Below are 25,954 nucleotides of genomic sequence, written 5' to 3'. Positions count from 1 at the left end.
GGGTTCCCTCGGTCTATGCTGTGAGAGTGCAGCCCGTAACCCATTCTTACCCTACTTGGGGCTGACCAGGCACAGGACAGAGAGGGGGTCACGTGCCGGGCCAGCCGTGTCAAGGGGCAGAGCTGGGCTGTGACGCAGCGGTCGGGCCCCAGCCTCGTGCCCTGCGCAGCGGCTGCATTCTAACAGGAACGCTCCCCTCATCCTCAGCAGAACCGGGCGTTGGAGCATCTCGAGCAGCTGCTCCTTCAAAAGGGGTCATGTTCAGCCTGACAGGTGCCCGGGACACGGAAACTGCGTTTGCGTCCCAGGGCCTTCTGTGGACAGTTGTCCTCTCCCTTATTATTGTCCAGGGTAGAGCAGGTCACCCCCAGGTGACGTCATTCAACTTTGACCTGCCCCCCCCCCCCCAGATGTCAGGAGCGGGTCCTGGGTCTGGGAACGAGTCAGGGGGCCATAGTCAGAGCAGCCAGGCCCAGGCCCCCCGCCCTCTCAGCAGGGCAGCCGTGCCGACGACAGTGTTGCCCCCCAGCCCCAGGCAGTGTCCTGGGGGAGCATGACCCACAGCATAGGTAGGCTGAGCTCTCTGCCTGGTGGGCGACTTCCCCATGGGTGACTGCCGGCCACCTCCTGGTTCTTCTCATGTTCCTGAGGCCCCCGTGCCCCCACCCGCCCCTCCCACAGGAAGCCAGACAGCGGTTCTCTCTCAGTGGAATCCTCTGAGGACGCATCTCTTTCTCCTGGAATGAGTTTATTCTCTTCTCTCTGCAGGAATATGAACAGAAATATTATTTGAAGGACACTTCCTGCGTTGGTAAGTCACCCGGATTCTTCATTCATAACAACTGTTGAGGCGTAAGTCTCACTTGTTTGGTGTGAATGCCAAGGTCTAACATCTTGATTTCTGAGAAGGGGGAACAACTACCTGCAAAAGCTCAGGGAACCTTCCTGTGGCCTCAAAAGTCACTGCAGTGGCATTAGGGAAGACAGGCGTTTGTCCAGTACAAGTTTTGCGGAGGTCATAACGGTTGAATGTGGGTTTTATTTCATAACACAATCATGGTTTTAAGAAACAGTGTGCGTGGTGTTGGGAATTCTTGGGTAACCCTGCGTCAGCACGCCCCCTGCTGGCTGTGATGCTGTGTTTTTAGTGGGACAGGATCTTACTGTGCCCACGCTGCCCGTCAGGTGATTTGTACAATCTCACGCTCTGGACCAGGTCTGCGACATCACCCCACTTTACAGATTTAAATACGAGACAATCTGAAGCTCCAAGAGATTACAGCTCGCGCCCCAGCTCCTAAACATGGCCCCTGGCGTCACCTTCTCAGTGCTGACCACCTGTGTCCTCTCAGGCTGTGGTGTGGGGGGAAGGGCAGGGCCAACCACAGCACACTCTTCATCCCACCAAGCTTCCGACTGCCCGGGGTCCTTGGTCCCTCCTGCCAGCTTCCTCGCGTCCATGATGGCGCAGCAGGCGTGTCGGGAGCCCGGCCAGGTCATGGCCCATCGCACCTCCTGGCCCCTGGGCCTCGTCCCTTCTCCAAGGGCATCTGGGGTGGCACCGGGCCCGCCTCCCCCTGGGCCATGAAGTGCGTCCTGGTGCCCAGCTTCCAGGGAAGGTGGCAACAGCTACAGCGGATGCTTCTCATGCCTTCTAGAAATGTAAACAGTCTCTTTATTGTTTCTCTTTCTTCTCAGGCACCAATAGGATCTATTATGAATTTGGACGTGAGGTTCCGGAACGGAAATGGAAAATGTTTATGAGATTTGTGGGACTTGAGGACAAAGACATTGAGATTTGCGAACACGAGAATCCCGGCAATTTGGTGGAACAGCATCATAAGATGCTCGTGAGGTGGAGAAACAAGCTCGGAAGGGAGGCCTCCGTATTTAAACTCATGGCTGCCCTCCATAAAATGGAGCTCCACGTATGTTTGCATAACATTGTCAACAAATTGATTGCTGAAAATATCTTGGGTAGACACACCGAGACCTCAGACTAGAGTAACTCTTTTTATCGCACGGGATTGTAACTCCGAGGTACTGTGGGTGGGTGGTGTCATAGCTTCTGTCCCAGCTCCAATCCCATTGGGAACTTCCTGACTCCTACGTGGGGCTGACGCTTATCTAAATGGATTCTGTGCGCAGCTTCCGATGGGGAGGTCAGTTCGTACACAAGCACATGTGCTCCTCAGCCAGGGCCAGGTCAGTGTGGCTGAGATGGGCCGGTGCGTCGTCGATTCCAGGGGCTTGAGCTTCTCATCAGGCCCCACGTATAATGCTGGGGGGGCTCGCGTTCCTCGAAGCCCCTTCCCGGGCGCTGAGGCCGGGAGAGTTGGTGGCTGTCTTTCTGTCCCCACCACCTCCTTGGTTTCAAAGTCACTGTGACGTCCCCATCACCTAGAATATGGTGTAGCACTGACCTGTGCTCCATGAATACGTGTGCGTAATGACAGTCGCCCGGCAGCTGTTCTGAGCTGTCACAGACCTGGGTATACCTGTCACCAGGATCACACCGTCCCTCGGGTCTTCTGCCTGAGGATGAGACTGGGCTGAGACTAGACCCCCCATTTCTACGGCAGGATAGGCCAGGGGGGGCCATGGTGAGAGTTATAGAGCGTTTTTGAAAAGTTGAAGAGCGTTCTTAAACTTTTCAAAGTATTGATGCGGAACATTGTTTTAGTAAAACGTAGAACAATTTAACACTACGTACTTTTATAATTTTTCATTAAATTTATTGGGCGACTTGGTTGACTTATAACTTGTGTACCTAATAAAATTTATACTGAAATAGTGTTTTCTCTAATTCCTGTTGGGTGTGCAACCTCGCGTGTGACGTCCTTGGGATGTGACAGTGCACAGAGGGAGGCACCGGCTGGGCCCCGACGATGTGCTTTGTGGGGGCAGGGTGTCCCGAATGGTGGTCAGAGGCTGGAGAAGCCTTTTGTCTGGTTTGTGGTGCCCCCGCCCCCGGTCTCTGTCCCCGGGAATGGCAGCTCCGTCCATCCAGTGCTCACCTCACAATGTGAGCCCCGCCTGCCCCCTTCTCACTCACCGGCCAAACTCACCAGTCCTTGGAAATAGTCACAAATTGGACACTTACTTCCATCCAGTGGCGAGTTTCTTCAACTTCCAATTCATCAAAAAAGTCAATGCCACAACCACTGGGTCTCTCTCAGTCCAGAAACGTGGGTGTCTTCCCAGCCTCACCCCATCCTTGTCCCCCCACACCCCAGCCTTTGCTGCCTGCTGTGGCTCTCCCAGGTCTGTCTGCTCACCCACTGGCCCAGGGCACCGTTTACGCCTACGTTTATGCCTACGTTTACTCAAGATGAATCAAAGACCTACCTGTAAGAACTAAAAGTATAAAACTCCTAGAAGAAAACATAGAGTAAAAGCTTCATGACATTAGATTTGGGAATGACTCCTTGGATATGACACCAAAGGACCAGGCAACGAAAGAAAACCACAGACAAGAGACACATAATCAAAATAAAATCTGTGCCTCAGAGAGTGTGCAGTCGACAGAGTGAAAAGAAAACCCACAGAACAGGAAAAAACCCACAGAACGGGATAAGGGACTGATGTTCGCAACACATAAAGAACTACAGATCGACTACAACAAAAAGCTAACCACCCAATTTTTTCAATAGAAAGGAGCTTGAATAGACGTTTCTCCAGAGAAGATGATCAAATGGTCAGCGAGCCCGTGACACGATGACGGTCGCTTTGCATCACGACGTTAGGGGGATGACATCACGACTCACCAGGGAAGGCCAATCAAAACCATAGCGACACACCAGCTCTCACCCACTTGGACGGCTACTGTGAAACATTTTTTAACACCACACGACTGTTGGCGAGAGCAGAGAGAAAGTGGAAACTTGTGCCCTGTTGGTGGAATGTAAAATGATAATAGACTATGGAAAATACTATGGTGATCCCCTAAAAATTAAATGCAGAATTACCATATGATCCACCAATCCCACTTCTGGGTGTGCACCCCAAAAGAAGTGAAGTCAGGGACTCAGATATTTGTACACTCATGTTCACAACATTTTAACAGGACCGGGGTCATGTGACCCCCTTGGGCCTCTGGTCAAAGGTCTGTGGTTCTCCGAGGTTTCTATGGAGGCCTCATCCCCTTGGCATGACCAGTTATAACCTCCACTTCCGGCCTCTCTCCCCGCCCTGGAGGATGGGGTGGGGCCTAGAGTTCCAAGCTTCACATCAGGACCTGGTCTTTCTGGGCATCAGCCCCCAGCCAGGAGCCACCAGAGCTGCCTCATTAGGACAGAAGCCACTCCTGTCACCCAGGAAATTCCGAGGGACTCAGGAGCTGTGTGTCAGGAGCCAGGAGCAGACACCTATGTCCACACGTCTCTTAACATTTCACACCGGGGCTTTCAGCGCTGACCGGGCAAACCAGGCCTCCTTGGTCAGCAGAGACCCGGCTTGGCTCAGCCCACCCCGCCGGCCAACGTGTCCACATGTCCACCTGTAAGAGGACTGTACCGGAGACACCGCCTGACACAGGACGTCCCTTCAGAGTGGGCATGCGAGCACCACCGCCTCAAACACCCACGTGGCCAAATGAATCATTCACCCTGGGGGAGGGAGTGAGTCCTACCTGCCCTCAGGTGTGCCCACCTGGGGCAGCCTCCTCCCCTCCCCACCCCACCTCGTGCTGGGGCCCAGCCCCAGGAAAGGCCAGGCCCGGCTGGCAGACGCCTGCTCACGGGGCCTCCTCCCCAGGTTGGCCGTGTCTGCTGGGTCAGTGAGCAGAGATGTTCGTTTGTCCCCGCGGTTTTCCTGAGATGTAATTGACATCGGCAGTGTTTCAGCTTGAGGTGTAGGGCTCGGTGACCTGAGTGACATACACAGGGACACAATCAGCACACTGCGTTTAGATAACGTGTAGCATTTGCTACAGATACAGCAGGAAAGAGGAGAGAGCGTTTTCCTCCTTGTGATGGGGGCTCTCGGGATGTCCTCTGTGAACAGCTTTCCGATACACGTGCAGCAGCGTTAGCTGTCCTCACCAAGCCGCCATCCCAGCCCCAGGCTTGTTATCTCATAACTCAACTTTGTGCCTTTGGTCCCCTGCCTGCAGCCCACCCCGCCCCCGCCTCCGGGAACCACCAATCTGATCTCTTCTTGTCTGAGTTTGCTTTGCTTTCGATTCCACATGTAGATGACATCACGTGCTGCTTGTCTTTCTCTGTCTGGCTTATCTCACTCGGGAGAACCCTTCAAGGTCCATCCATGTTGTCGCAGGATGTCCTGCTTTTTGTGGTGGAGTTGTGTTCTTGTGTGTTTTTGTGTGTGTATACGTGTGTGCGTGTGTGTCAGCATGTGTATGTGTGTGCACGTGTGTGTGTATGTGCACGTGCACATGTGTGCGCACCACAGCCTCTCTGTCCATTCTTCTGTCCGGGGCCACTTGGTGGCTTCCATGCCTCCCTGGCTGCTGTGAACATGGCGTGCACATGTCTCCTCAACATAGTTTCCTTCAGCTATTTTCCCAGAGGGAGAATTGCTAGGTTTGTTTTTTTCTTCCTTATCATGTGGCTGCTGAAAGAAAAGTTCCGTATTTTTTTTTTTTAAAGATTTTATTGGGGAAGGGGAACAGAACTTTATTGGGGAACAGTGTGTACTTCCAGGACTTTTTTCCAAGTCAAGTTGTTGTCCTTTCAGTCTTAGTTGTGGAAGGCACAGCTCAGCTCCAGGTCCAGTTGCCGATGCTAGTTGCAGGGGGCACAGCCCACCATCCCTTGTGGGATTCGAGGAATCGAACTGGCAACCTTGTGGTTGAGAGCCCACTGGCCCATGTGGGAATCGAACCGGCAGCCTTCGGAGTTAGGAGCATGGAGCTCTAAACACCTGAGCCACCGGGCCGGCCCCGAAAAGGTCCATTTTTGACCTTACTGTGACAGTTTCTGTTTTCCCCATTTTAGGGTACAGATACTCGTTCTTTGTCCTCGTGGCGATCTGTCTCATTGTCCTGATTTCCTGTGTCATCATGCTGTGCTACAGTAAGACACAATATGGAAGTATCTGGGCTGTGTGCCATCGTCTCCGAGACGGGACGTAGTGTGGACTTAGAGCCATTGGACGGGGTGACCGCCCGGGCTGCAGGCAGGTCCTGGGGACGCCTGAGTTAGGACAGGGCTGGGCCTTTCCTCGTCAGCACTTGGTTCTCACCAGCTGAGACTCCTCTTACCCCATGGAGCAGCCGAAAGGGAGGACAGTCGCCTGGAAGTTACCGCAGTGCGGTCACCGCTGACCCCCAGGCTGAGGGACGGGCATGGCTGGATTTCCGGGTCCCTAACGTATCCGTTAATGGGGTCCCAGCTCCATTTCACAGAAGACCTGGGCTGGGCAGGGTGTGTCCCGCAGGCTCAGTGGGGAGGAGCCCTGAGCTGCTGGCACCAAATGGCCGCTGGGAGCCCTTGGTGCAGAGAGCCACAGACCTCGTGGAAGTTACCAGAAATGTGGAACCGGACAACTGTGGGAAGCTAGGCCGACCAGGCTCATTCCTGCAGCTTCCCTGATGTGCCCTTGGCTTGGGGAGGGTGCGATCTCTTCCCAAGACACTGCGTCACAGAAAAGTCCTTGCCACCCATTAAGCGGTTTACTGTCTGTCTTCATAGGAAACGGTGACAGAAGAGAAAACGCGGTGAGTGTCGTCCTGGTTTCTCACTGAGTGACGTGGTGCAGGCCCGGCAGGGCCCAGGAGTCAGGAGGTGGCCGTACCAGCTCCAGGAAGCCGGTACATGCCTGAGTATTAGCCACTGAATGTCCTGTGGCGAAAAGGGGAACCGAGGGCCATGAGCTGGAGGAGCCTTTGCTCCAGAGGGTTCCATTCGCGATGGGAACCTGAGACGCCAAACGGGCCTCGGGGAGCCTTGACTAAGACCAGCCAAACCGACAGTCAGGGCACAGCCGAGACCAGCACCGACCCCACTGGGCCCCTCCGTGTTCTCCCCAAACCCCGGTTGGCATGGGATCCGCGGGCACCTGTGCAAATCACCCACTGAAAGCGTTTTCTTGGTTTTTAGTTGCCTGAAGGCTCAGTGCCCTTGGCATCGTCGGATGGGGACCGAGATGCAGATTCTTAAGTCCCCACGACAGGAAACGTAAACCCGTCTGAACACATCTGAGACGTGGTATCTGAGGCCCCGACCTTCACCAGGAGCCTGGAGAGCCCGGAGGGTGTCGATGGCACACAGGCTTCGGCAGGTACAGGAAGCCGAGCCCCAGACAGGTCACCACAGCCTGACCCTCCTGTGTCCTCCCGGGCCTGTGGTCAGGCTGAGGTCAGGATGGATCTGGAAGGTAGGAGTATATTTGTGAGTCTGAAAAATAATAGTACCAACGACAATGTCCGTCCCAGCCAGGCAATGCAAAGCCTGTCCAGGGTTACTTTAGTCATCAGAGCCACCCCTGTGGGGGGACCGTACCCCGATACTAGGCGAGGACCCTGAGTACAGAGAGTGTCCCGTGCCGGCCCCGCCCACCATAGGTGAGCAGCAGAGCAGGGCCTGGGGTCAGGTGTGCACTTGACCTCCTCCCACAACTGGGCACACAAGCTGTCAATGAGCCATCCTGCAGGAGCCGCCCTCTATTCAGAGGTGGGGGCACAAAGCAGAGGTGTTAGCTTCCTGTGGCTGCTGTCACAATTCGCAACCGAGTGTCTTAAAGCCACAGACTTTGCTCTCTTACAGTCTGGGGGCCAGGACTCCAGGATCAAGGTGTCACAGGCTGCGCTCCTGCCCGAGGCTCTGGGGGGGGTCCCTCTGTCCTCTTGGCGCCCCTGGAGGCTGGCGTCCCTGGGCTGAGATGCCTAACTCTTATCTGTGCCTCTCTCGTCACATGGCCCTCCTGTGGGTCTCTCCTCTCCTTGTGGGGCACAGTCATATGGATAGAGCCCCCCACCCCGGACTCCAGTGTGACCTCATCCTCACAGTTTCCAAATATGTACAGTCACGTCCTGAGGTTCCGATGGACATGAACTGGGGGACACTGTCCAACCCAGAGCGGCAATCTTTGCAGATCTGGAGTGAGGTCCTCCAGGATAAAGAGAAGATGGTTACGTGGCTGGAGAAGGAGGGCCAGACAGGTAGAGGGAGCTGCCTATACAGGCCATGGGAGACTACAGGGGGCTGGGCTCGGGGACGGATCCATCCCCCAGATGGACGTGCGGAGCCGGCAGGGAGCAGCCTGGGAGAGCCAGTGGTCGTGGACTAAGGACCTGAGACGTAGCCCTCATTGGGGGGCCCCATGCGGGAGCCCACAGGTGCCTGGTGCGTGTGAATCGGTACCATCTGCTGCACTAGCGGGAGGGCTCTGTGATTCTCTGGGCCCGTGGAGAGATCACTCCACAACCCACAGCTGATCTATGAGCAGACAGACCTTGCGGCCCGACAGTGACCTGGTGACAAATGTGGGCAAACAGTAAGTTCAGGGGGGACACTTCATTATGCGTTATAGTCAATATTATAATCACTATACCTTGAGCAGACCCTCTAACCTCTCGTCCCTGCCGTAACCCTTGGTGGCAAAGTATCTTATCCTGTTTTTTATTGGAGGCAAAACTAGGGTGCAGAAGTTCAAGTCACTGAGCCAAGTGTATTAGTCAGATTAGATGGAACCATATCGTTTGCAATGAAGTCAGCATCTGGTCGGTTAACGGTCCAGGACTGCTCTGCTCTATGTGGTGACTGGGGGATCCAAGTAGTCGGAGGGGTGGGGGGGAGAGTCTGTGACCCACCCCCACTCTCGAGGACCTCAGACCACAAGAGACACACGTCACTTTCACTTGCACCCATTGGTTAAAGCTAGTCCTGTGGCCCCAGCCTCAGTACATGGGTGGCAGGGGTTGGGGTTGACGTGGGCGGCCCAGGGAGGCTCTGCCGAGACCACTGCCTCTGCCTCACCAGGGTTACATACAGACTCTGGGCTTGGCTTCACTTCATTTCTAGTTTCTCCCAACACATGGAAATAACTCCTCTCCTTTTGTTCCTTTCCAGCTACCTCAAGCGATTGTTTACAGAGAGAGCTGCAGAGCCCCAGTGATGGGGAACCCTCTTCCACCAAGAGCCAGAAGATGGAAGAGGGCTCAGAACAGACTCCCACTGCCGACTCTAGGCTCGGTCCGAGGGAATCATTAAATTGGGTATGGTTTGGAATTTTGACACTAGACTGAATGGATCTTAATTATTTTTTATTGAGGTGAATAATATTCACCACTGTAACCACTGTAAATGATTCAGTGGCTTTTAACGCGTTCACAAAGCTGTTCTGCTTTCACCACCATCTGGTTCCAGAACGTTCCCATCACCCCCCAAAGTAACCCCAGTACACATTCAGAGGTCACTCCCCGCTCCTCCAATCCTGTCCCCTCACCCCACCCACCCCAGGTCCTGGAAACACCGTCCTACTTCCTGTCTCTGTGGCTGTGCCTGTTCCTGACGTTTCACGAGAATGGAGTCACGTGGCAGGTGGCCTCTTGTGTCTGGCTTCATTCACTCAGAACAAGGCTTTCGAGGTTCGTCCGTGTTGTGTGTGTCAGGGCCTCACGCCTTCTATTGGACCGATTGTGTACACAGACCCCACTTTCTTTCTCCATTTAGCAGGCGATGGGCATTCGGTTTCCACTTTTTGACTGTTGTGCGTAGTGCTGCTGTGAACATGGGGTACAAGTTCCCATGTGGATACTCGTCTATGTTTTCATTTTTGATCGATCGTTTTTATTGATTTAAACTGTACATATAGGACTCTTTGTACTCCCCGTCCATCCCCAGTCCCCTCCTCTAAGCCTCCCTGGAACTAGTCCTTCCTTCAGACCTGCACATTCCCGGGACCACCACCTGGCTTGTCCCCACCCCATTCGGTGTAATACTCAAGTAAACACCCCAGTGTTGCCTGGCCAGTCTTTAATGTCTATCTCCCCACGGCGGGATGCGAACTCCACCCCAAAGTCGTGCGCTGCCTCGGCGGGCCTGATGCCCCTGCTGAACAAAACACTGACCCTGGGGATGCTCCCAGGTTCCAGCCGCAGCCAGTAAGAACTACAATCCCCAGCATGCGTCGGGCCGACGGCGTCGGAGCCCGCGGCGGTTGCCTAGCGACGGGCGTGTCCCAGAAGGCTACCCGCCGTGGGGCGGGACTTCCGGGACCGCGGTTGCATCAGATTCCCGGAAGCTGTCGCTGCGGGTACGGGTCCAGGATTCCGAGGATGGCAGGTTCCTCCGGGGAGCAGGGTGAGTACGCGCGACGGAGCGGGCGGGGATGACGCCGAACCTGTGGGGGCCGGGTCCCCGGGGCGGGCGGAGTGCGACCCCGGACGTGAGGGGCGGAGGGGAGGCTCCAGGACCCCAGCAGCCTGGGCCTGCGCTGCTCACAGCCCGCGGGGACCAGACCCCGCCCCGGGCCCCGCCGCCGCCGTCCCCTGCCCGGCCTCCGTGCCCTCGTTGGGTTGAGCCAGGTTCTCTCGCGCCCCCACGCGGGAGGTGGCCCTGCGTATCCCCCGGCCGGGCTGCGCTCCCTCCAGCCGGACTTTGGGGACTGGCAGAGCAGGGGCTCGTTTTGGCTTCCGCCGACCCGGCAGCATCCCGGGGGTGGGGGAGGGCGCGCGAGGGTGACACTTGGGACAATGTGCCGAGGAAGCCACGCGGAAGCGACACACACACGAAAGGGCTTGGGGTTTACGGAGGTTGTCATCGGAGGCTGCAAACAGTGACTACTGGACCGGCCTGACCAGCGCGTTACTGCCCCACTTTCTTGCCTCTGGGAGCTTGGGGAGCAGCTCAGGCTCTGACACCGGGTCACTCGTGTCACCAGGGGTGGACGGGGGCGTCTGCAGGCTGATGTCCGGAGAGCTCTGGGTGTTTTCCCACCGTCCCCTCGGTGAATACAGGGCTGTGAGCAGCGTGTCACGGTGGCCCTCTCCTTGTGTTGTAGTCGTTCTCGGTAAAGTTAGACGAGACCACAGACCCCGACAAAAAGCAGATGCTGGAGCGCGTGCAGCTCGCCGTGCAGCTCGCTGCTGCGCCGCTGGAGGAAGCTATGAGGTCCAACCTGGCGGCTGAGGACATCGCCCGCCGAGCACAGGTGAGTTCGTCCCAGGAGCCCTTGGCACTGCTGGGCTCACCGCCCAGGTGTGGGCCTGTGTCTGAGACCACAGCGCCCTGGGCCCGGCCGCCCTGGCAGCTGTGGAGTGATGGTGGTGGGGCTAGTGCACCTGGCGCCCCGCGTCCTCCTGCCCCGTGTCCTGGAGTGAGACCTGGGGTCCCCACCTCCCCTCCACTTCCCTCAGGTGAGTGGGAGACGCACTCGGAATGTGTGGGGAGCAGCTTCTCTCTGACTCAGTCCACGATTACCCAGGGTCTCTCCCCGTATTTGTAACGTCAGCGCCTGGAGACAGAGCGAGAGGTTAAAGTGGAAATGAGCTGTGGGGCCTGTGGCGCCCCGCTGAACTTGGGGCCTCCCCCGGCCAGCTCTGGTGCCTCTGGAAGCGTCTTCCTACAGGCACAAGTGAGGGCACTGGCAGCAAAGGGTGCCCTGGCCCTTCTGTCGCACGAGTCACCAGTCACCCTTCTGTCACACGTTTCACCAGTCACCAGTCACCAGTCCGCCCTGCTCTCATTGTCCCTTGAGTTCACTCTGCGTGTGCTCACAGGCCCGCTGGCTCGGGTGTGCTTGTCTGAGCTTGTTGTAGGGGAGGGTCAGGCGTCCATGGTCCAGGACGAGCGCTTTCTCTCAGGTGCGCTGACGTGGGACCACCCGTGGCAGCTGTCCTGACCCCCGAGGATGCCTCGGGCCCACTCCTCACCCCTTCTCCTGTTTCCTGGGAATTTTTTCCAAGTTGTTTCACTAATGTCCTTTTTTTTTTAATTAACTGTTGTAAAAGACACACAAGATTTACCGACCATCTTAACCATTTTAAGCGTATATTTCAGTGACGTTAGATACACTCACACTGTCATGTGGTCATCACCATCATCTCCAGAACTTTCCATTGTCCCAAACTGACACTGTCCCCATGAAACACTCCTCCAGCCCTGGTACCACCATCTATTCCCTGTGTCTGTAAATGTGACTCCTCTAGTGACCTCATGTGAGTGGAGTCACACAGGATGTGTCCGTCTGTGTCTGTCTGGTGTGGCTCCGGCTTATTTCCCTCAGTGCGGTGTCCTCCTCCTCCTCCTCTGTCCTTCTCCCTCTCATCCTCCCCTCCTCTCCTTTTTCTCCCCCTCACTCCTCCGTCCCTTATCCTATCCTCCCCCCTTTCTCCTTGTCCCCGCCTCCTTTCCTCTCTTCTTCTTTGGTTTTATCCTCCTTATTTCTCTTGCTCATCAATGCATTGAAAACATTATATAATTTTCAACATTTTATTATAGGAACTCCTATCATGTATGTAAATACAGTGAACCCCAGGGCACCCACAACACAGGAGGTCGCTTTCTCGATTCTTTTGTCGCCCCCACACTGTCCCACCTGATTAATTTGAAGTGAATCCCACACACCGTGTCATCTGCCTGCTCCAGCGTGTACCCGCCAAGGTGAGGGTTCCCTTCTGGACCACAACCAGGACGCTATTGTTACACCAAACAACACTAACCAAGGCTGTTTTTATAATACCCTCAGACGTCGTCAGTGTGCCAAGTCCCCTGACTGTCACGTGCACATGTATGTTTTCATTCACGCGTGCACACGCGTGTTACACTCCATGTTTGAGCAGCGTTCCAAATCAGGTTCACGCTGCGCTTGGTTCCTCTGTCTCCTAAGTCTCCTTCACGGTGTCCCTCCTCCTTCTCTCCCTGTAATGCATTTGGTGAAGAAACGCGATCATTTTCTTGTAGCGTTTCCTCCCGGTCGATTTACTGGCTGTGTTCTGCAGTGTCACTGACCGTGTCCCCGTTCTGGGTTTCCCTGTCACCTGGAAGCTGACGTCGTCTCTAGAGTTTTGATCCTTTCAGGCCGTTTTCCCACCCAGACTCTCGCGAGGTGGTTCACGGCTTTCCGACGTGACATGCGTGTGTTGGACTCTGTCTGCATTTGGGAAGCTCGCGGTGGCCAGTTCTCACAGCCCGATCCGCTGGCCGTGAGGCTTTGCAGGCCGGTGATGCCTCCAGCTCCTCCTTCATGGGGCACCAGGGAGGTTGTGTGAAGAGAAACCTCCCCTCGTCCCGTCCTGGTACCGGCAGGGTCAGACGTATAGGATAAAGGCCGGATGTTTTCTCTTGTCAGAATGATGAGTGTCCCCTGGTGTCCTCCAGAGGTGGCACGCTAAGGGCGGGGCAGGGATGGTGTCCCCTTCCCCCGAGAACCAGTGTCCCTGCCAACGGATGCCCTCTGCACGCTCCAGCCACAGCCCCTGGGACCCCCTGAAGTGCATCGCCCAGTTTGAGCAAGACGGGGTTCTGCACACCCTGCAGCGGGAGACCATGACCCGCCGGACACGCTTCGTGGGCAGCCCGGGGCCCAGGTGCCAGGTCAGCACCCCCAGGGCACAGCGGGGGGGGGGAGTGACTGTTCCAGCCCAACCCGGGCCAGGAGTCACACCTCCCTGTCTCCCTAGCCCAGCAGCTTCCTCCTCTTCCAGCCACCTCTTCTAGAGCTGTCGTGGCACAAAGGAGCTGCTGTCACGGAGGACAGCAACGCCCCCAGCAGGCCCCCGGGGCTGCAGCTGGAGCATGAGGACAGCGCAGGGTGTGGTGGGTGTGGGGGCTCCCGACCCCAGTGGCTCCATCTCTCTCCAGGGACCTGGCCCAGACCTGCGGCTCCGCAAGGCCAGCGACCAGCCCTCTGGCCACAGCCAGGTCACTGAGAGCAGTGGCTCCACGCCCGAGTCCTGCCCAGAGCTCTTGGAGGAGGACGAGGATGGTGACTTTGTGCCCGGTGAGCCCTCCTGGGCCGACCCCTCTGCAGGGTGGGAGGCAAGAGAAGCCCTGTTCCCAGGAGGAAGCCTGTCCATGCCCCGCCCTCTCTGCCCATCCTCCCAGGGGCCCTGCACGGGCCTCCCTGAGCCCAGAAGCAGATGAGGGGTGTGGGAGACGCGGGGACTCCCCATCCCTGGGCTCAGAGGGTGAGGGCTCCTCCCAGGCGACCAGCATGGTGTGAGGGGCAGAGCTGGGCAGTGTCCATCTGTCTGTGACCCTCGGGTCCCACACCTGCGTCTCTCCCCATGGCCCTCACAGGCGGGAATGCGTGCGTCTCCCAGCTTTGTCTCCACACCTGCAGTGAACCCCCAGCTCCCAGGCAGGGCTCCAAGTTTGGGGTGAAGCAGCAGTACAAGCACAGCAAGCAGCTGCCGGTTCCTTCCCCGAGTTTGGAATTTGGGGGGCGGTGGGTTGTTGGAGGGGGTTTAGTGGAGTAGGGGCTGGAGTCCCCTGTTGAGGTGCCAAGCCTGTTTCCTGTTCACTCCCTGGAAGGAAGGGTCTCCTTCCTCTGGAAGAACAGTCTCCTGGCCATCCCTCACCTTCCCCACCACCCCACTTACCAGCGTCCCTCCCTCCCGGAAGCAGCTACAACATGTGCTCTGAGGGGAGAAGGAGGACAGTGGCGGAGCTCGCGGCTGGCTCCCTGAGCTGAGGTCCAAGCCCTGTGACACCTTCTGTGTATGTGCCTGGGGTCTACAGGGTAGTGGCAGTGTGCTCATGCCCAGGGTGGGGGTGGGGGAGCTGTAGGGGTCCCGAGCCCCAGGAGCTCCTTCCTTTGCCTTCGCCTTGGGGGCCAGTGCCCAGTCGGGGGCCAGTGCCCTGTCAGGGCTCTCTTGGAGGGAGAGTGGGGTGCGAGGTGAGGGATGGATCTCTGATATCCTACCTTTCTCCATCCCCTGGAAACGACAAGTGAAAACTCCGAGGCCGGGAATGGCGGTCCTGGGGGCCGTGAATCCCGAAGCCAACCGGGTTCCCGGGGCTGTGCTGAAGCCAGGAAGCACTCTTCAGGCAGCACATCAGGGACTGGAATGGCCCAGGAAGTGGGCAAGCACTTGGTGGAAGGGCGGAGACTAAGCTGAGTGACGCGGCCCAACCAATGGGAACTGTCCTTGGCAGCAACTTGCAAATGAGCGCTTTTGATCACAGTGCAGTGTGTGGCTGGCCCCGTCTTGCTCCAGACCTCAAAAGGAGCACTTCACAGACCTGGCTCAGGGGTGGCAGCAATTGCCATTCTGCTCTCTGGGCTGGTGACAGTCTAACCGCCCTGCGCCATGGCCCTGCGAAACACTCTCAGGCTGCTGCTGCTGCTGCTGCTTCGGGCTCAGGTGGGTCAGCGCCGGCGGGTCTGGGGGACTGCTGCGGGGAGACCTCGGGGAAGGAGGACCCTGAGAGCCGGGGAGGGGGCCGAGTCCCGGGAGCACATTGGGAGCAAGACTGGCGCTGGGAGCAGGACCCTCACATTAGGACAGGTCTCCTGCAATGGAGATCCCCCGCTTCTTCCACCTCCCCCCACACTCCGGCTCAAGCCCTTGTTTCTCTAGTTGTGTAGGACACAGCTCCCGGGCCCCCTCTCGTACTATGAGCCTTGCAGCTCCCCGGGCTGAGGAAGTCAGTTGCCAGTCGTTGGTCAGCCGCTCACCGCAGCCCTCACCGGCTGCCCGCTGCTCACGATGGCTGCCGGCAGGTCATGGAGGCACACAGCAGCCCAGGGCAGCTCATGCCTACCTCGGGTTTCTCAGCACAGCCCAGCTCCAGGGAGAGCTGTTGTTCACATTCTTAGCTGCAGAAGGTACAGCTCACTGGCCCAGGTGGGAAGGGAACCAGCAACACCGTTGTTCAGAGGTCACGTTCTAACCAAGAGAGCCATCCGGCCGCCCTCCCCCACCCCCCCACCACTTCTTTAGAGCCTCAAGCTCCAGCCCCAGCTGTGCCCAAGATGGGTGTGAGATCGAGGTGTCTGAGTGGCCTCCTAGAAAGGACGCTCCAAGGAGCTGACCTGCAGGTGCTGTGGGACAACCGCTCTCTGACCAGATACAAAAGTGTCACCTCCACTGCACAAAAGGACAGAATGACCAGAGTAATGCTCAGTGAGAGGAGCAGTTTGGTCTACACTTTGTGTAGGCGAAGCATATGATCTGGGATGTTTGTCCGCTCTCCTCAAAGAGGACTTCACGCCCTAAGACGGAGGAGCAAGTGTGACGTCACCATCAGCGACATGGACGCTGCAGACGTCCCGGCACTGCTGCACCGGGAGCACGGCAACCAGCACGGCCTCTCCAGTGACAACTTGATGCTGTGCCCAGAGGGTACCCAGCACAGAATTTCGACCATGATGGCCCCTTTGGGGTTCCCGGAGTTCGTCCCCTGCGATGCTGCCATCTTGCCCAGCCTGCATGTGCAGACAGATCTCCAGAGGAGAGGGCGTGAGCATCTCAGGACTAGAAACGCAGACAGCGCCCTCCTCCCGGGGGCAGACAGGGACAAGCCCTTCAAATGGAGGCTGAAGTCGGACTCCGTGGAGACGTCCCTCTTCCGAAAGCTGAGAACTGTTAAAAGTGAACTTGGGACTTTCCAGTTCATGTCTGACCTGGATGACGGTCGTCTTGAGCGGGGCATTCGCCTTTGGAATGGTCGGCGGTGTTTGCACATACGACGTCCAGAGCATCTTGTTTAAATCAATGAAGCCGTGGCTACAAGGACTCCTGTGGGGAAAAGGAAGAATGTGAGCACCGGGGCCTCTCAGCATCCCAGACTCAGATGCCAGCGGGCCAGACGGGCAACTGTGAGTGTCCCTGGGGAGCGAGGAGGACCTCAACTCAGAGGAGAACCTGGAACCCATGAGGGTGATGGGAAAAGCAATGGCCTGGTCCCCAATTGCCTAAACGTTAGATATGAGACGGGGGAGGGGACAGGAGGGTCACACTCCTCACCTTTCAGTTCCAGGGAAAGATGCTCCTATGTGGTCGCTCAGCTCTCACTGCACAGATGCGGGCCTGTCGTCTTGGACCAGCCCCAGAGGGACCAGCCCTTCAGGGAGAGGCTGAAGTGCTACCTCAGAGTGCACAGGAACCTGTGCTCCTGCTGTTACCGCACGTTCTTCTCCAGGAAAGAGCAGCACAGCTGCTCTGGGATAGACAACCTGGGTCCAAGGCCGTCAGGTTCCAGAGGGAGAAGGTGGAAGACGCCAGGGAGAAAGAAGGGTCGCGGGTCAACTGCCAGGTGGCTTTCAGGAGCAGGGAGCTTACAACACTGAGGAGTGATTTTAGGCGACGCCGTGCCCTCCACTGCTGGGCACGGACTCAGCGAGGGCTGCCCCTCAGAGAAGTCCTGGCTGCGTCGTCCCAGAGCTGAGCACCCAGTGTCCGCGACAGGCGTCCAGCTCACCCAGGGTCTCGGAGCAGCTACTCAAGCCCCATGAACAAGGGCTGAGCTTTCTGGACGAGCCTGGGATCCATTACAAAGGAGGGCCAGAGCCCAGGGGAGGAGACGTATGCCAATGGGACTAGCGTTGGAAGAGCTTCTTTTATAAAGAAAAACCGTGGGGACGGGATATATTTTCTCACTGACATGTCCACCCACCCCCTCCTCCTCGGCAGACCCTGCCCCTTTGTGTTTCCCAGCTTCCTGGGGTGGCTACTGTCCCGCTTTCTGTGCTTGGCCAGCCCAGATAGGTCTGCTCTTGTTGATTTTATTGTATCCAAATTCTCTTCCTTGTGACACATTCACCCCAAGGAGATAGAATCAAAAATGACGCCTTTTCTGATCCCACATACAGAGCCAGGTTGCTACGGCCTCCCCGAGCCCAGGCCCCCAGACACAGGCTGAGGGCGGAATTCGGGGTCCTACAGGATGGGGTGTGTTCCCTGCAGGCTGGGGCGTGTATGGTGAGGAGCCCGGCTCTCCAGGGAGAAGGTCTGGGATGGAGACCTTGGCAGGTCACCCGAGCTCCTGTAAAATCGGGGTTTCAGTAGCGGTGACTCTGGGTTGACATTGGCAGTAATCGAGCTATGACTTTGCACAGCTGAGAGCAGCGCCCGTCACATCAGAGGGGACCACACAGGTGAGCTACGAGTAAAACGTGTCTTGTCCTTTTCCAGCTGACGGTCACCACCTCCACGGACTTGATTTCCAAGCAGAACCAAGGCCCCCCAAGCCTGATGACTCAGTGCATGTTTGGCGAGTACTGGACTGCCAGCCACTGGTGCAAGTGCTGCCCGGCCGGTGAGTCCCCACCTGGGGATCGGATGGTGTCCAACCCTGGGCCGCTGGGCTTGCTCAAGCCCTCTGGCTGCACAGTAGAATAAATGCGCATCTAATATGGTGAAAGCTCATTCCCAGCCCACCTAAATCCCACTAACTAACATTGCATCATGGAGACAGGCAGAGAGCTGGTGAGGTGGGAGATGGCCCCAGGGAATCTTCTAGAAGGAAGCACTCGCCTGCCCTTAGTGCGGGTGACCAAGGAAACCGGTGCTGCCTGAGGGAAGTACTTATGCGGTGGTGACCGGGACCCATGTCAGACCTCAGAGGCCTGCAGAGGGGACCTGGGCAGTGCTCGTACGGGGGACTGACTCATACAGGGTGTGCCGGGGGCGGGATCTCACCACAGCGCCCCACCTCTCACGCAGGCCAGTATGTCAGTGAACCGTGCAGGAGCCCGCACACCCTCGGCAGGTGTGTGAAGTGTGACAGAGGGACGTTCACAGGGTTCCCCAACGGCCTGGATTCCTGTTTCCCCTGCGCCACCTGTTCCGAAGGTGAGTCTGCTGCACAGGCACCTTCCTTGACCTTGAAACCTGCAGCCCTTGACCCCGCAGTGGCCAGCGAGGAACGTGTCCTAAGCAAGTCGGTAACGTTGAGCCTAAATATTTAGCCGCAAGGATGCTCGTGTGTAGCCTGAAAATTTAAGAAAAGGCCGGGTGCCCATGGCCCCGCTTTGGGTAAAGAACGGATGGGGCAGTGACAAAGCACAGGGCTGACCGTCGCTGCAAACAAGTGGCTGCAGAACTTCTGAGGACGTGAAAAATTGTTCCTAAAGTGTAGTGAGCATGAGAAAAAGGGACAGAACCCGGAGTTACACTGTGATTCAAAATCCTAAGCAATTTCCCCCCATTTTAATCATTTTATTCAAATTGCAAATTAGTGAATTGAATCTAGAAAACTTGAAGACACAGAGAAAAGTAATAAGATAAACATCACCTGTCTAGGAATGGGACTTTGTAATACGAAAAATTTTAAAACGTGTAGAAAAGTTGAAAGAATAAAGCAGGGGCACCAATGGCTTTTTTCCCAATGATTAAACAACGGCTAGTGTCTTATCACCTGTATGAGGGGCCGTGTCTATGAACTATTTGAAATCAGCTGCAGAGTCACAATATTTCACCCCGAAACACCACAGCACCCACTTCCTAAGAACAGACATGCTCCCTGACAGAACCAGGTGCTGTGGCCACATCCAGGAGAAGGAACAGTAAATCCCTAACGTCCAGTCCGTCTCCACATTTCCTGGGACCCGGTGAGCCAGCACCCGGGTCAGGTGTTTACCTGGGGAGACAGGTGTAGGAAGATGTGGTAGGATGTGCACAGCTTGGTCTGCAGCGCTCACCAGACTCGGGAACATCCCAGGGCCTCCGCTGAGGTCCGGACTCGGGCCACACGGCTTCTATTCAAGTGACCATAGAGGTTCCGTGTCCCCCCAGCACAGGGCGCGCCCCTGGGGCTGACCCAGTCTTTCCTCACCTACAGATCAAGAAATGGTGGTGGACTGTACTTCGACCAGGGACAGGATATGCCGATGTAAACCGGGCCATTTCTACGAGCTCCCGGACTTCTATGAATTCTGCAGACGGTGCAGCAGGTAGGTGCCGTGGGCGGGGTGACAGGTTCCTGTGGAACTGGGCTCCTGTGGGCTTATTCTTTAGGAGCTGACAACAGTGGGACGTGGGACTCTCCACTGGGTGACCACAGGCCAACACCAGCCACGTGGTCGTCTTTTCTCTTTTCTTAGCTCCCCCAGGTCCATAGAATCCTGTTAATCTTCACGTTATTCTGTATTTGGACAAATTCTATTTCACATGTTTCTTTTCCTTTCTAGACTTTTCTGATTGCCTCTCCCTGTTTCAATGCATTGCTTGCCTTTTTCAAGGCTCACTTATTCCTAGGTCCCCTCCACCCTCTCTGTCTCTCGTCCGTCAGGGAGCTTGTGTCCCTGGGTCACCAGCTGGACTCACCACTCTCTAGGTCAGCTCCCAGCGGCCAGTGCGAGTGGCCCTTCCCGCCCTCCTTGGCTCGCTCCTTCGTTTCGCTGGAGCATATCCTGATGTCACACACGGGGAGGGGGGATACTGGAGATGGATGATCACAGCACACACTGGTCCCCAGATGTGGGTTTCGGGGAAGCGCCCACTGCAATCCAGCCCCAGAGCCCACCTTCTGTTGGTGACAGTGTGGACCTGGTGCCTGGGGCCCTGGAGGAGGCTGTGGGAGCAGGAACACAGAGGGCCTTTGTGTCCCTCAGGTGTCCCAAAGGGAATGTCGTCCTACATAAATGCAACTCTACGGCAGACACAGTGTGCGGCGAGCCTGACCCGGGTAAGAGACGCCCTGCTACTGCTATTTCATGTGTGTTTTTATCGAGATGAAATTCATGTATGAAATTAACCATTTAGAGTGAACAACTTAGTGACCAAGGTACCACCACCTCTGTCGAGTTCCGAAACACTTACATCACCCCAAAAGGAATGTCAGCACCCATTAGACAATAATAACTACCCCTTCCTTCCCCCGCCCCTGCCATATACCGGTCGGCTCTGTGTCCATAGAGTTTCCTGTTCGGACATTTCATACGAAAGGACTTGTATGACGTGGCCTTTGGTGTGGGGCTTCTGTCGTGCAGTGGAGTGTTTTCAAGATCCGTGCTTGTTGTAGCGCATGTCAGTGCTTCATACGTTCTTATGGAAGAATGATACTTTATGGATGAACGTACGTACTGGAATATAGCACTTCAGTTAGTCATCCATCTGTTAATGGACTTTAAAAAATTTAAACAAACCCTTGAGCTAAGGCCATTCTCTGGGTGGGATAATATTTTTGAATCAATGGTGTTGGAGAAACGGGACATCCACCTGCAATGAAGGAGCTGGACCCTTACTTGACCCCAAACACAAAAATCAACTCAAGATGCATCAAAGACCTAACTGTAATAACTAAAAGTATAAAACTCCTAGAAGAAAACATAGAGTAAAAGCTTCATGACATTAGATTTGGGAATGACTCCTTGGATATGACACCAAAGGACCAGGCAACGAAAGAAAACCACAGACAAGAGACACATAATCAAAATAAAATCTGTGCCTCAGAGAGTGTGCAGCCGACAGAGTGAAAAGAAAACCCACAGAACGGAAAAAACCCACAGAACGGGATAAGGGACTGATGTTCGCAACACATAAAGAACTACAGATCGACTACAACAAAAAACTAACCACCCAATTTTTTCAATGGAAAGGAGCTTGAATAGACGTTTCTCCAGAGAAGATGACCAAATGGTCAGCGAGCCCGTGACACGATGACGGTCGCTTTGCATCACGACGTTAGGGGGATGACATCACGACTCGCCAGGGAAGGCCAATCAAAACCACAGCGACACACCAGCTCTCACCCACTTGGACGGCTACTGTGAAACATTTTTTACCACCACACGACTGTTGGCGAGAGCAGAGAGACAGTGGAAACTTGTGCCCTGTTGGTGGAATGTAAAATGATAATAGACTATGGAAACTACTATGGTGGTCCCCTAAAAAGTAAATGCAGAATTACCATATGATCCACCAATCCCACTTCTGGGTGTGCACCCCAAAAGAAGTGAAGTCAGGGACTCAGATATTTGTACACTCATGTTCGTGACATCATCATTCACAACAGCGTGAGGTGGAAGCAACCCACGTGTCCATCGATGGATGAACGCATACAGGAGACGTGGTCCATCCAGACAGTGGAGTATCACTCAGCCTTAAGAAGGAAGGACATTCTGTCCTGCTACAACGTGTGTGGACCTGGAGGACATGTGCTGAGTGAAATGAGACAGTCACAGAAGGACGAATTGTCTGTTCAGAGGAGTCAAATTCATACCGGCAGAAAGTTGGATGGCACTGGACCGGGACTCGGGGGAGTGTAGTTAGTGTTTAATGGGGACAGAGTTTCAGTTTCGCAAAAAGGAAAGAGTTAGGAGATGGATGGTGGCGATCGCTGTACAACAGTGTGAGTGTACCTGATACCACTGAGTTTTGCACTTAAAACAGGAAGTGTTATATAGTCCTGTTTCCTTATTATGGCAGGACCGAGGTCACGTTACCCCTTGGGCCTCTATCGCAGGTCTGTGGTTCTCCGAGGGACATACTTGGCTCCCGTTTGCCAGGTTCCCTAGATGCCTTGGGAAAACTTCCTGCTTTTCCTTCGCTCTCACACGATGACCACCCAGAATTGTAACACCAGTCGCGTGTGGTCTTCCCCACACCAACCAATTCTCCGGCACCAGCTGGGTGTCCTGCAATCCAGTTCTATTCTGACACTTCCCAGAGTCAGCACAGACTCCGCAGGTTAAGGGCTCTGTCCACAGGAGTGTCCCCCACTTCGGACGCTCGTTGACAGTCGAGGGTCCCCAGGTTACCCACAACTTCTGTCTCAGTTGGCCACAAATTGGAGGTTCCAGCCACCACCTTCTTGGATCCAGTTATTTACTAAAACAGCTCACAGAACTCAGGGAAACACTCACATTCACCAGTTTATCAGAAAAGATAATACAAAGGACACAGACGAACAGCCAGTGAGAGGTACCTGGGTGACGTCAGGCAGGGTCCCGAGCACAGGACCGTCCGTACCCCTGGAGCTGGGCTGCCACCCTCCTGGCACATGGATGCGTTTACCCACCCGGAAGTTCTTCAAACTCCATACTTTGGAGGTTTCTATGGAGGCCTCATCGCCTTGGCGTGACCAGTTATGACCTCCACTTCCGGCCTCTCTCCCCGCCCTGGAGGATGGGGTGGGGCCGAGAGTTCCAAGCTTCACATCAGGACCTGGTCTTTCCGGGCATCAGCCCCCAGCCAGGAGCCACCAGAGCTGCCTCATTAGGACAGAAGCCACTCCTGTCACCCAGGAAATTCCGAGGGACTCAGGAGCTGTGTGTCAGCAGCCAGGAGCAGACACCTATATCCACACGTCTCTTAACATTTCACACCGGGGCTTTCAGCGCTGACCGGACAAACCAGGCCTCCTTGGTCAGCAGAGACCTGCCCTGGCTCAGCCCACCCCGCCGGCCGACGTGTCCACATGTCCACCTGTAAGAGGACTATAGCGGAGACACCGCCTGACACAGGACGTCCCTTCAGAATGGGCATGCGAGCACCACCGCCTCAAACACCCACGTGGCCAATGAATCATTCACCCTGGGGGAGGGAGTGAGTCCTACCTGCCCTCAGGTGTGCCCACCTGGGGCAGCCTCCTCCCCTCCCCACCCCACCTCGTGCTGGGGCCCAGCCCCAGGAAAGGCCAGGCCCGGCTGGCAGACGCCTGCTCACGGGGCCTCCTCCCCAGGTTGGCCGTGTCAGCTGGGCCAGCGAGCGGAGATGTTCGTTTGTCCCTGCGGTTTTCCTGCGATGTACTTGACATCGGCAGTGTCAGCTTGAGCGGTAGGGCTCGGCGACCTGAGTGACATACACAGGGACACGATCAGCGCACTGCGTTTAGGTAACGTGTAGGATTTGCTACAGATACAGCAGGAAAGAGGAGAGAGCGTTTTCCTCCTTGTGATGGGGGCTCTCGGGATGTCCTCTGTGAACAGCTTTCCGATACACGTGCAGCAGCGTTAGCTGTCCTCACCAAGCCGCCGTCCCAGCCCCAGGCTTGTTATCTCATAACTCAACTTTGTGCCTTTGGTCCCCTGCCTGCAGCCCACCCCGCCCCCGCCTCCGGGAACCACCAATCTGATCTCGTCTTGTCTGAGTTTGCTTTGCTTTTCAATTCCACATGTAGATGACATCACGTGCCGCTTGTCTTTCTCTGTCTGGCTTATCTCACTTCAAGGTCCATCCACGTTGTCGCAGGATGTCCTGCTTTTTGTGGTGGAGTTGTGTTCTTGTGTGTTTTTGTGTGTGTGTGTACATATGTGTGCACGCATGTGTGCACACCACAGCCTCTCTGTCTTTTCTTCCATTCGGGACACTCAGTGGCTTCCATACCTCCCTGGCTGCTGTGAACGTGGGGTGCACGTGTCTCCTCAATATAGTGTTTGCGTTTTCTTCGGATATATTCCCAGAGGTGGTATTGCTTGTTCTGTTGGTTTCTTCGTTATCATGTGGATGCATGGAGAAAAGCTTGGTTTTTGACTTTACTGTGACATTTTCTGTTTTTCCCAATTTCAGACCACAGATACTGGGGGTACTTCCTCGGAGGGAGTTGTCTCATAGGTTTCCTGGTTATAATAGTCCCTCTCTACTATATATGCCATCGTCCCCGTAAAGGTATGTAGTGTCGACTTAGAGCCATTGGACGGGGTGACCGCCCGGCCTGCAGGCAGGTCCTGGGGACGCCTGAGTTAGGACAGGGCTGGGCCTTTCCTTGTCGGCACTTGGTTCTCACCAGCTGAGACTCCTCTTACCCCATGGAGCAGCCGAAAGGGAGGACACTCGCCTAGAAGTTACCGCAGTGCGGTCACCACTGACCCCCACGCTGAGGGACGCGCATGGCTGGATTTCCGGGTCCTTAACGTATCCGTTAATGGGGTCCCAGCTCCATCTCACAGAAGACCTGGGCTGGGCAGGATGTGTCCCGCAGACTCAGTGGGGAGGAGCCCTGAGCTGCTGGCACCAAATGGCCGCTGGGAGCCCTTAGTGCAGAGAGCCACAGACCTCGTGGAAGTTACCAGAAATGTGGAACCGGACAACTGTGGGAAGCTAGGCCCACCAGGCTCCTTCCTGCAGCTTCCCTGATGTGCCCTTGGCTTGGGGAGGGGTGCGATCTCTTCCCAAGACACTGCGTCACAGAAAAGTCCTTGCCAACCATTAAGCAGTTTACTGTCTGTCTTCACAGGAAACGGTGACAGAAGAGAAAACGCGGTGAGTGTCGTCCTGGTTTCTCACTGAGTAACGTGGTGCAGGCCCAGGTTGGGCTTCCCATCGGGGCTCAGGCCTGCCTGTGGCTCAGGAGGTGGCCGTACCAGTTCCAGGAAACCCGTGGATGCCTGAGTATTAGCCACTGAATGTTTTATGGCCAAATGGGAACCCAGGGCCATGAGCTGGAGGAGCTTTTGCTCTAGAGGGTTCCATTCCCGGTGGGGAACCTGAGACGCCAAATGGGCCTCGGGGAACCTTGACTAAGACCAGCCAAACCAACAGTCAGGGCACAGCCGAGACCAGCACTGACCCCACTGGGCCCCTCCGTGTTCTCCCCAAACCCCGGTTGGCATGGGATCCGTGGGATCCTTCCCTCCCAGGGGCACTTATGCAAATCACCCACTGAAAGCGTTTTCTTGGTTTTTAGTTGCCTGAAGGCTCAGTGCCCTTGGCATCGTCAGATGGGGAACGAGATGCAGACTCTTCAGTACCCACAACAGGAAATGTAAGCCCGTCTGAAGACACCTTGGATATGGCGTCTGAGGCCCCGACCTTCACCAGGAGCCCAGAGAGCCCGGCGGGTGTCGATGGCACACAGGCTTCAGCAGGTGCAGGAGGCCGGGCCCCAGACGGGTCACCACAGCCTGATCTATGATTTTGAAGGCTGGTCTTCGTGCTTAATCATTCTATTATTCTGTTCAAAGCTGGCCCCAGGCCTGTTCTCCTCCCCACCCACACCCCCATGTCCCCACTTTTGTGAAGCTGAGAATTCTACTTTTTCTGAGAATCCCACGTTTCCCAGCGCTGTTCAATGTCCTGCACTGAGTCAAATCTGGAACTTTCCGTTACTTCGGCCGAGATGCCTTGAACCTGCCCCGGCCTTGACATGCCCTCCTGTGGGTG

At 55.9% G+C, this 25,954-nt stretch overlaps 3 protein-coding genes across 5 annotated transcripts in view; all 3 read left to right on the top strand.

Moving 5' to 3' along the window:
- LOC117030753 (tumor necrosis factor receptor superfamily member 1A) overlaps positions 1-25,954 on the top strand; it is a 57,550-nt gene that overhangs the window by 14,974 nt on the left and 16,622 nt on the right. The window lies entirely within an intron of this gene.
- Positions 10,978-14,990, top strand: LOC117030757 (oxysterol-binding protein-related protein 5-like). 3 transcript variants are annotated; one of them, XM_033120983.1, is made up of 5 exons: positions 10,991-11,115; positions 12,405-12,566; positions 13,373-13,499; positions 13,767-13,905; positions 14,205-14,850. In XM_033120983.1, the coding sequence occupies exons 3-5, from the start codon at positions 13,452-13,454 to the stop codon at positions 14,381-14,383; spliced, it is 366 nt and encodes a 121-aa protein (XP_032976874.1). In that variant the 5' UTR covers positions 10,991-11,115; positions 12,405-12,566; positions 13,373-13,451; the 3' UTR covers positions 14,384-14,850. The 3 variants fall into 3 exon arrangements, 2 of the variants coding, with proteins under 2 accessions (XP_032976873.1, XP_032976874.1); XR_004424446.1 differs by lacking the exons at positions 12,405-12,566; positions 14,205-14,850 and adding an exon at positions 14,857-14,990 and having other exon boundaries at positions 10,978-11,115; XM_033120982.1 differs by lacking the exon at positions 12,405-12,566 and having other exon boundaries at positions 10,978-11,115.
- LOC117030755 (tumor necrosis factor receptor superfamily member 23) lies at positions 15,032-25,853 on the top strand. The gene is made up of 8 exons (XM_033120980.1): positions 15,032-15,271; positions 18,044-18,167; positions 18,575-18,703; positions 19,692-19,803; positions 20,464-20,537; positions 24,362-24,460; positions 25,029-25,054; positions 25,479-25,853. Exons 1-8 carry the CDS (start codon positions 15,218-15,220, stop codon positions 25,704-25,706), a joined length of 846 nt encoding a protein of 281 aa, XP_032976871.1. The 5' UTR covers positions 15,032-15,217; the 3' UTR covers positions 25,707-25,853.

Source organism: Rhinolophus ferrumequinum, chromosome 11 (genome assembly GCF_004115265.2).
Source record: "Rhinolophus ferrumequinum isolate MPI-CBG mRhiFer1 chromosome 11, mRhiFer1_v1.p, whole genome shotgun sequence".
In the NCBI taxonomy this organism is placed as follows: domain Eukaryota; kingdom Metazoa; phylum Chordata; class Mammalia; order Chiroptera; family Rhinolophidae; genus Rhinolophus; species Rhinolophus ferrumequinum.
This window is presented reverse-complemented; position numbering and strand designations above follow the sequence as displayed.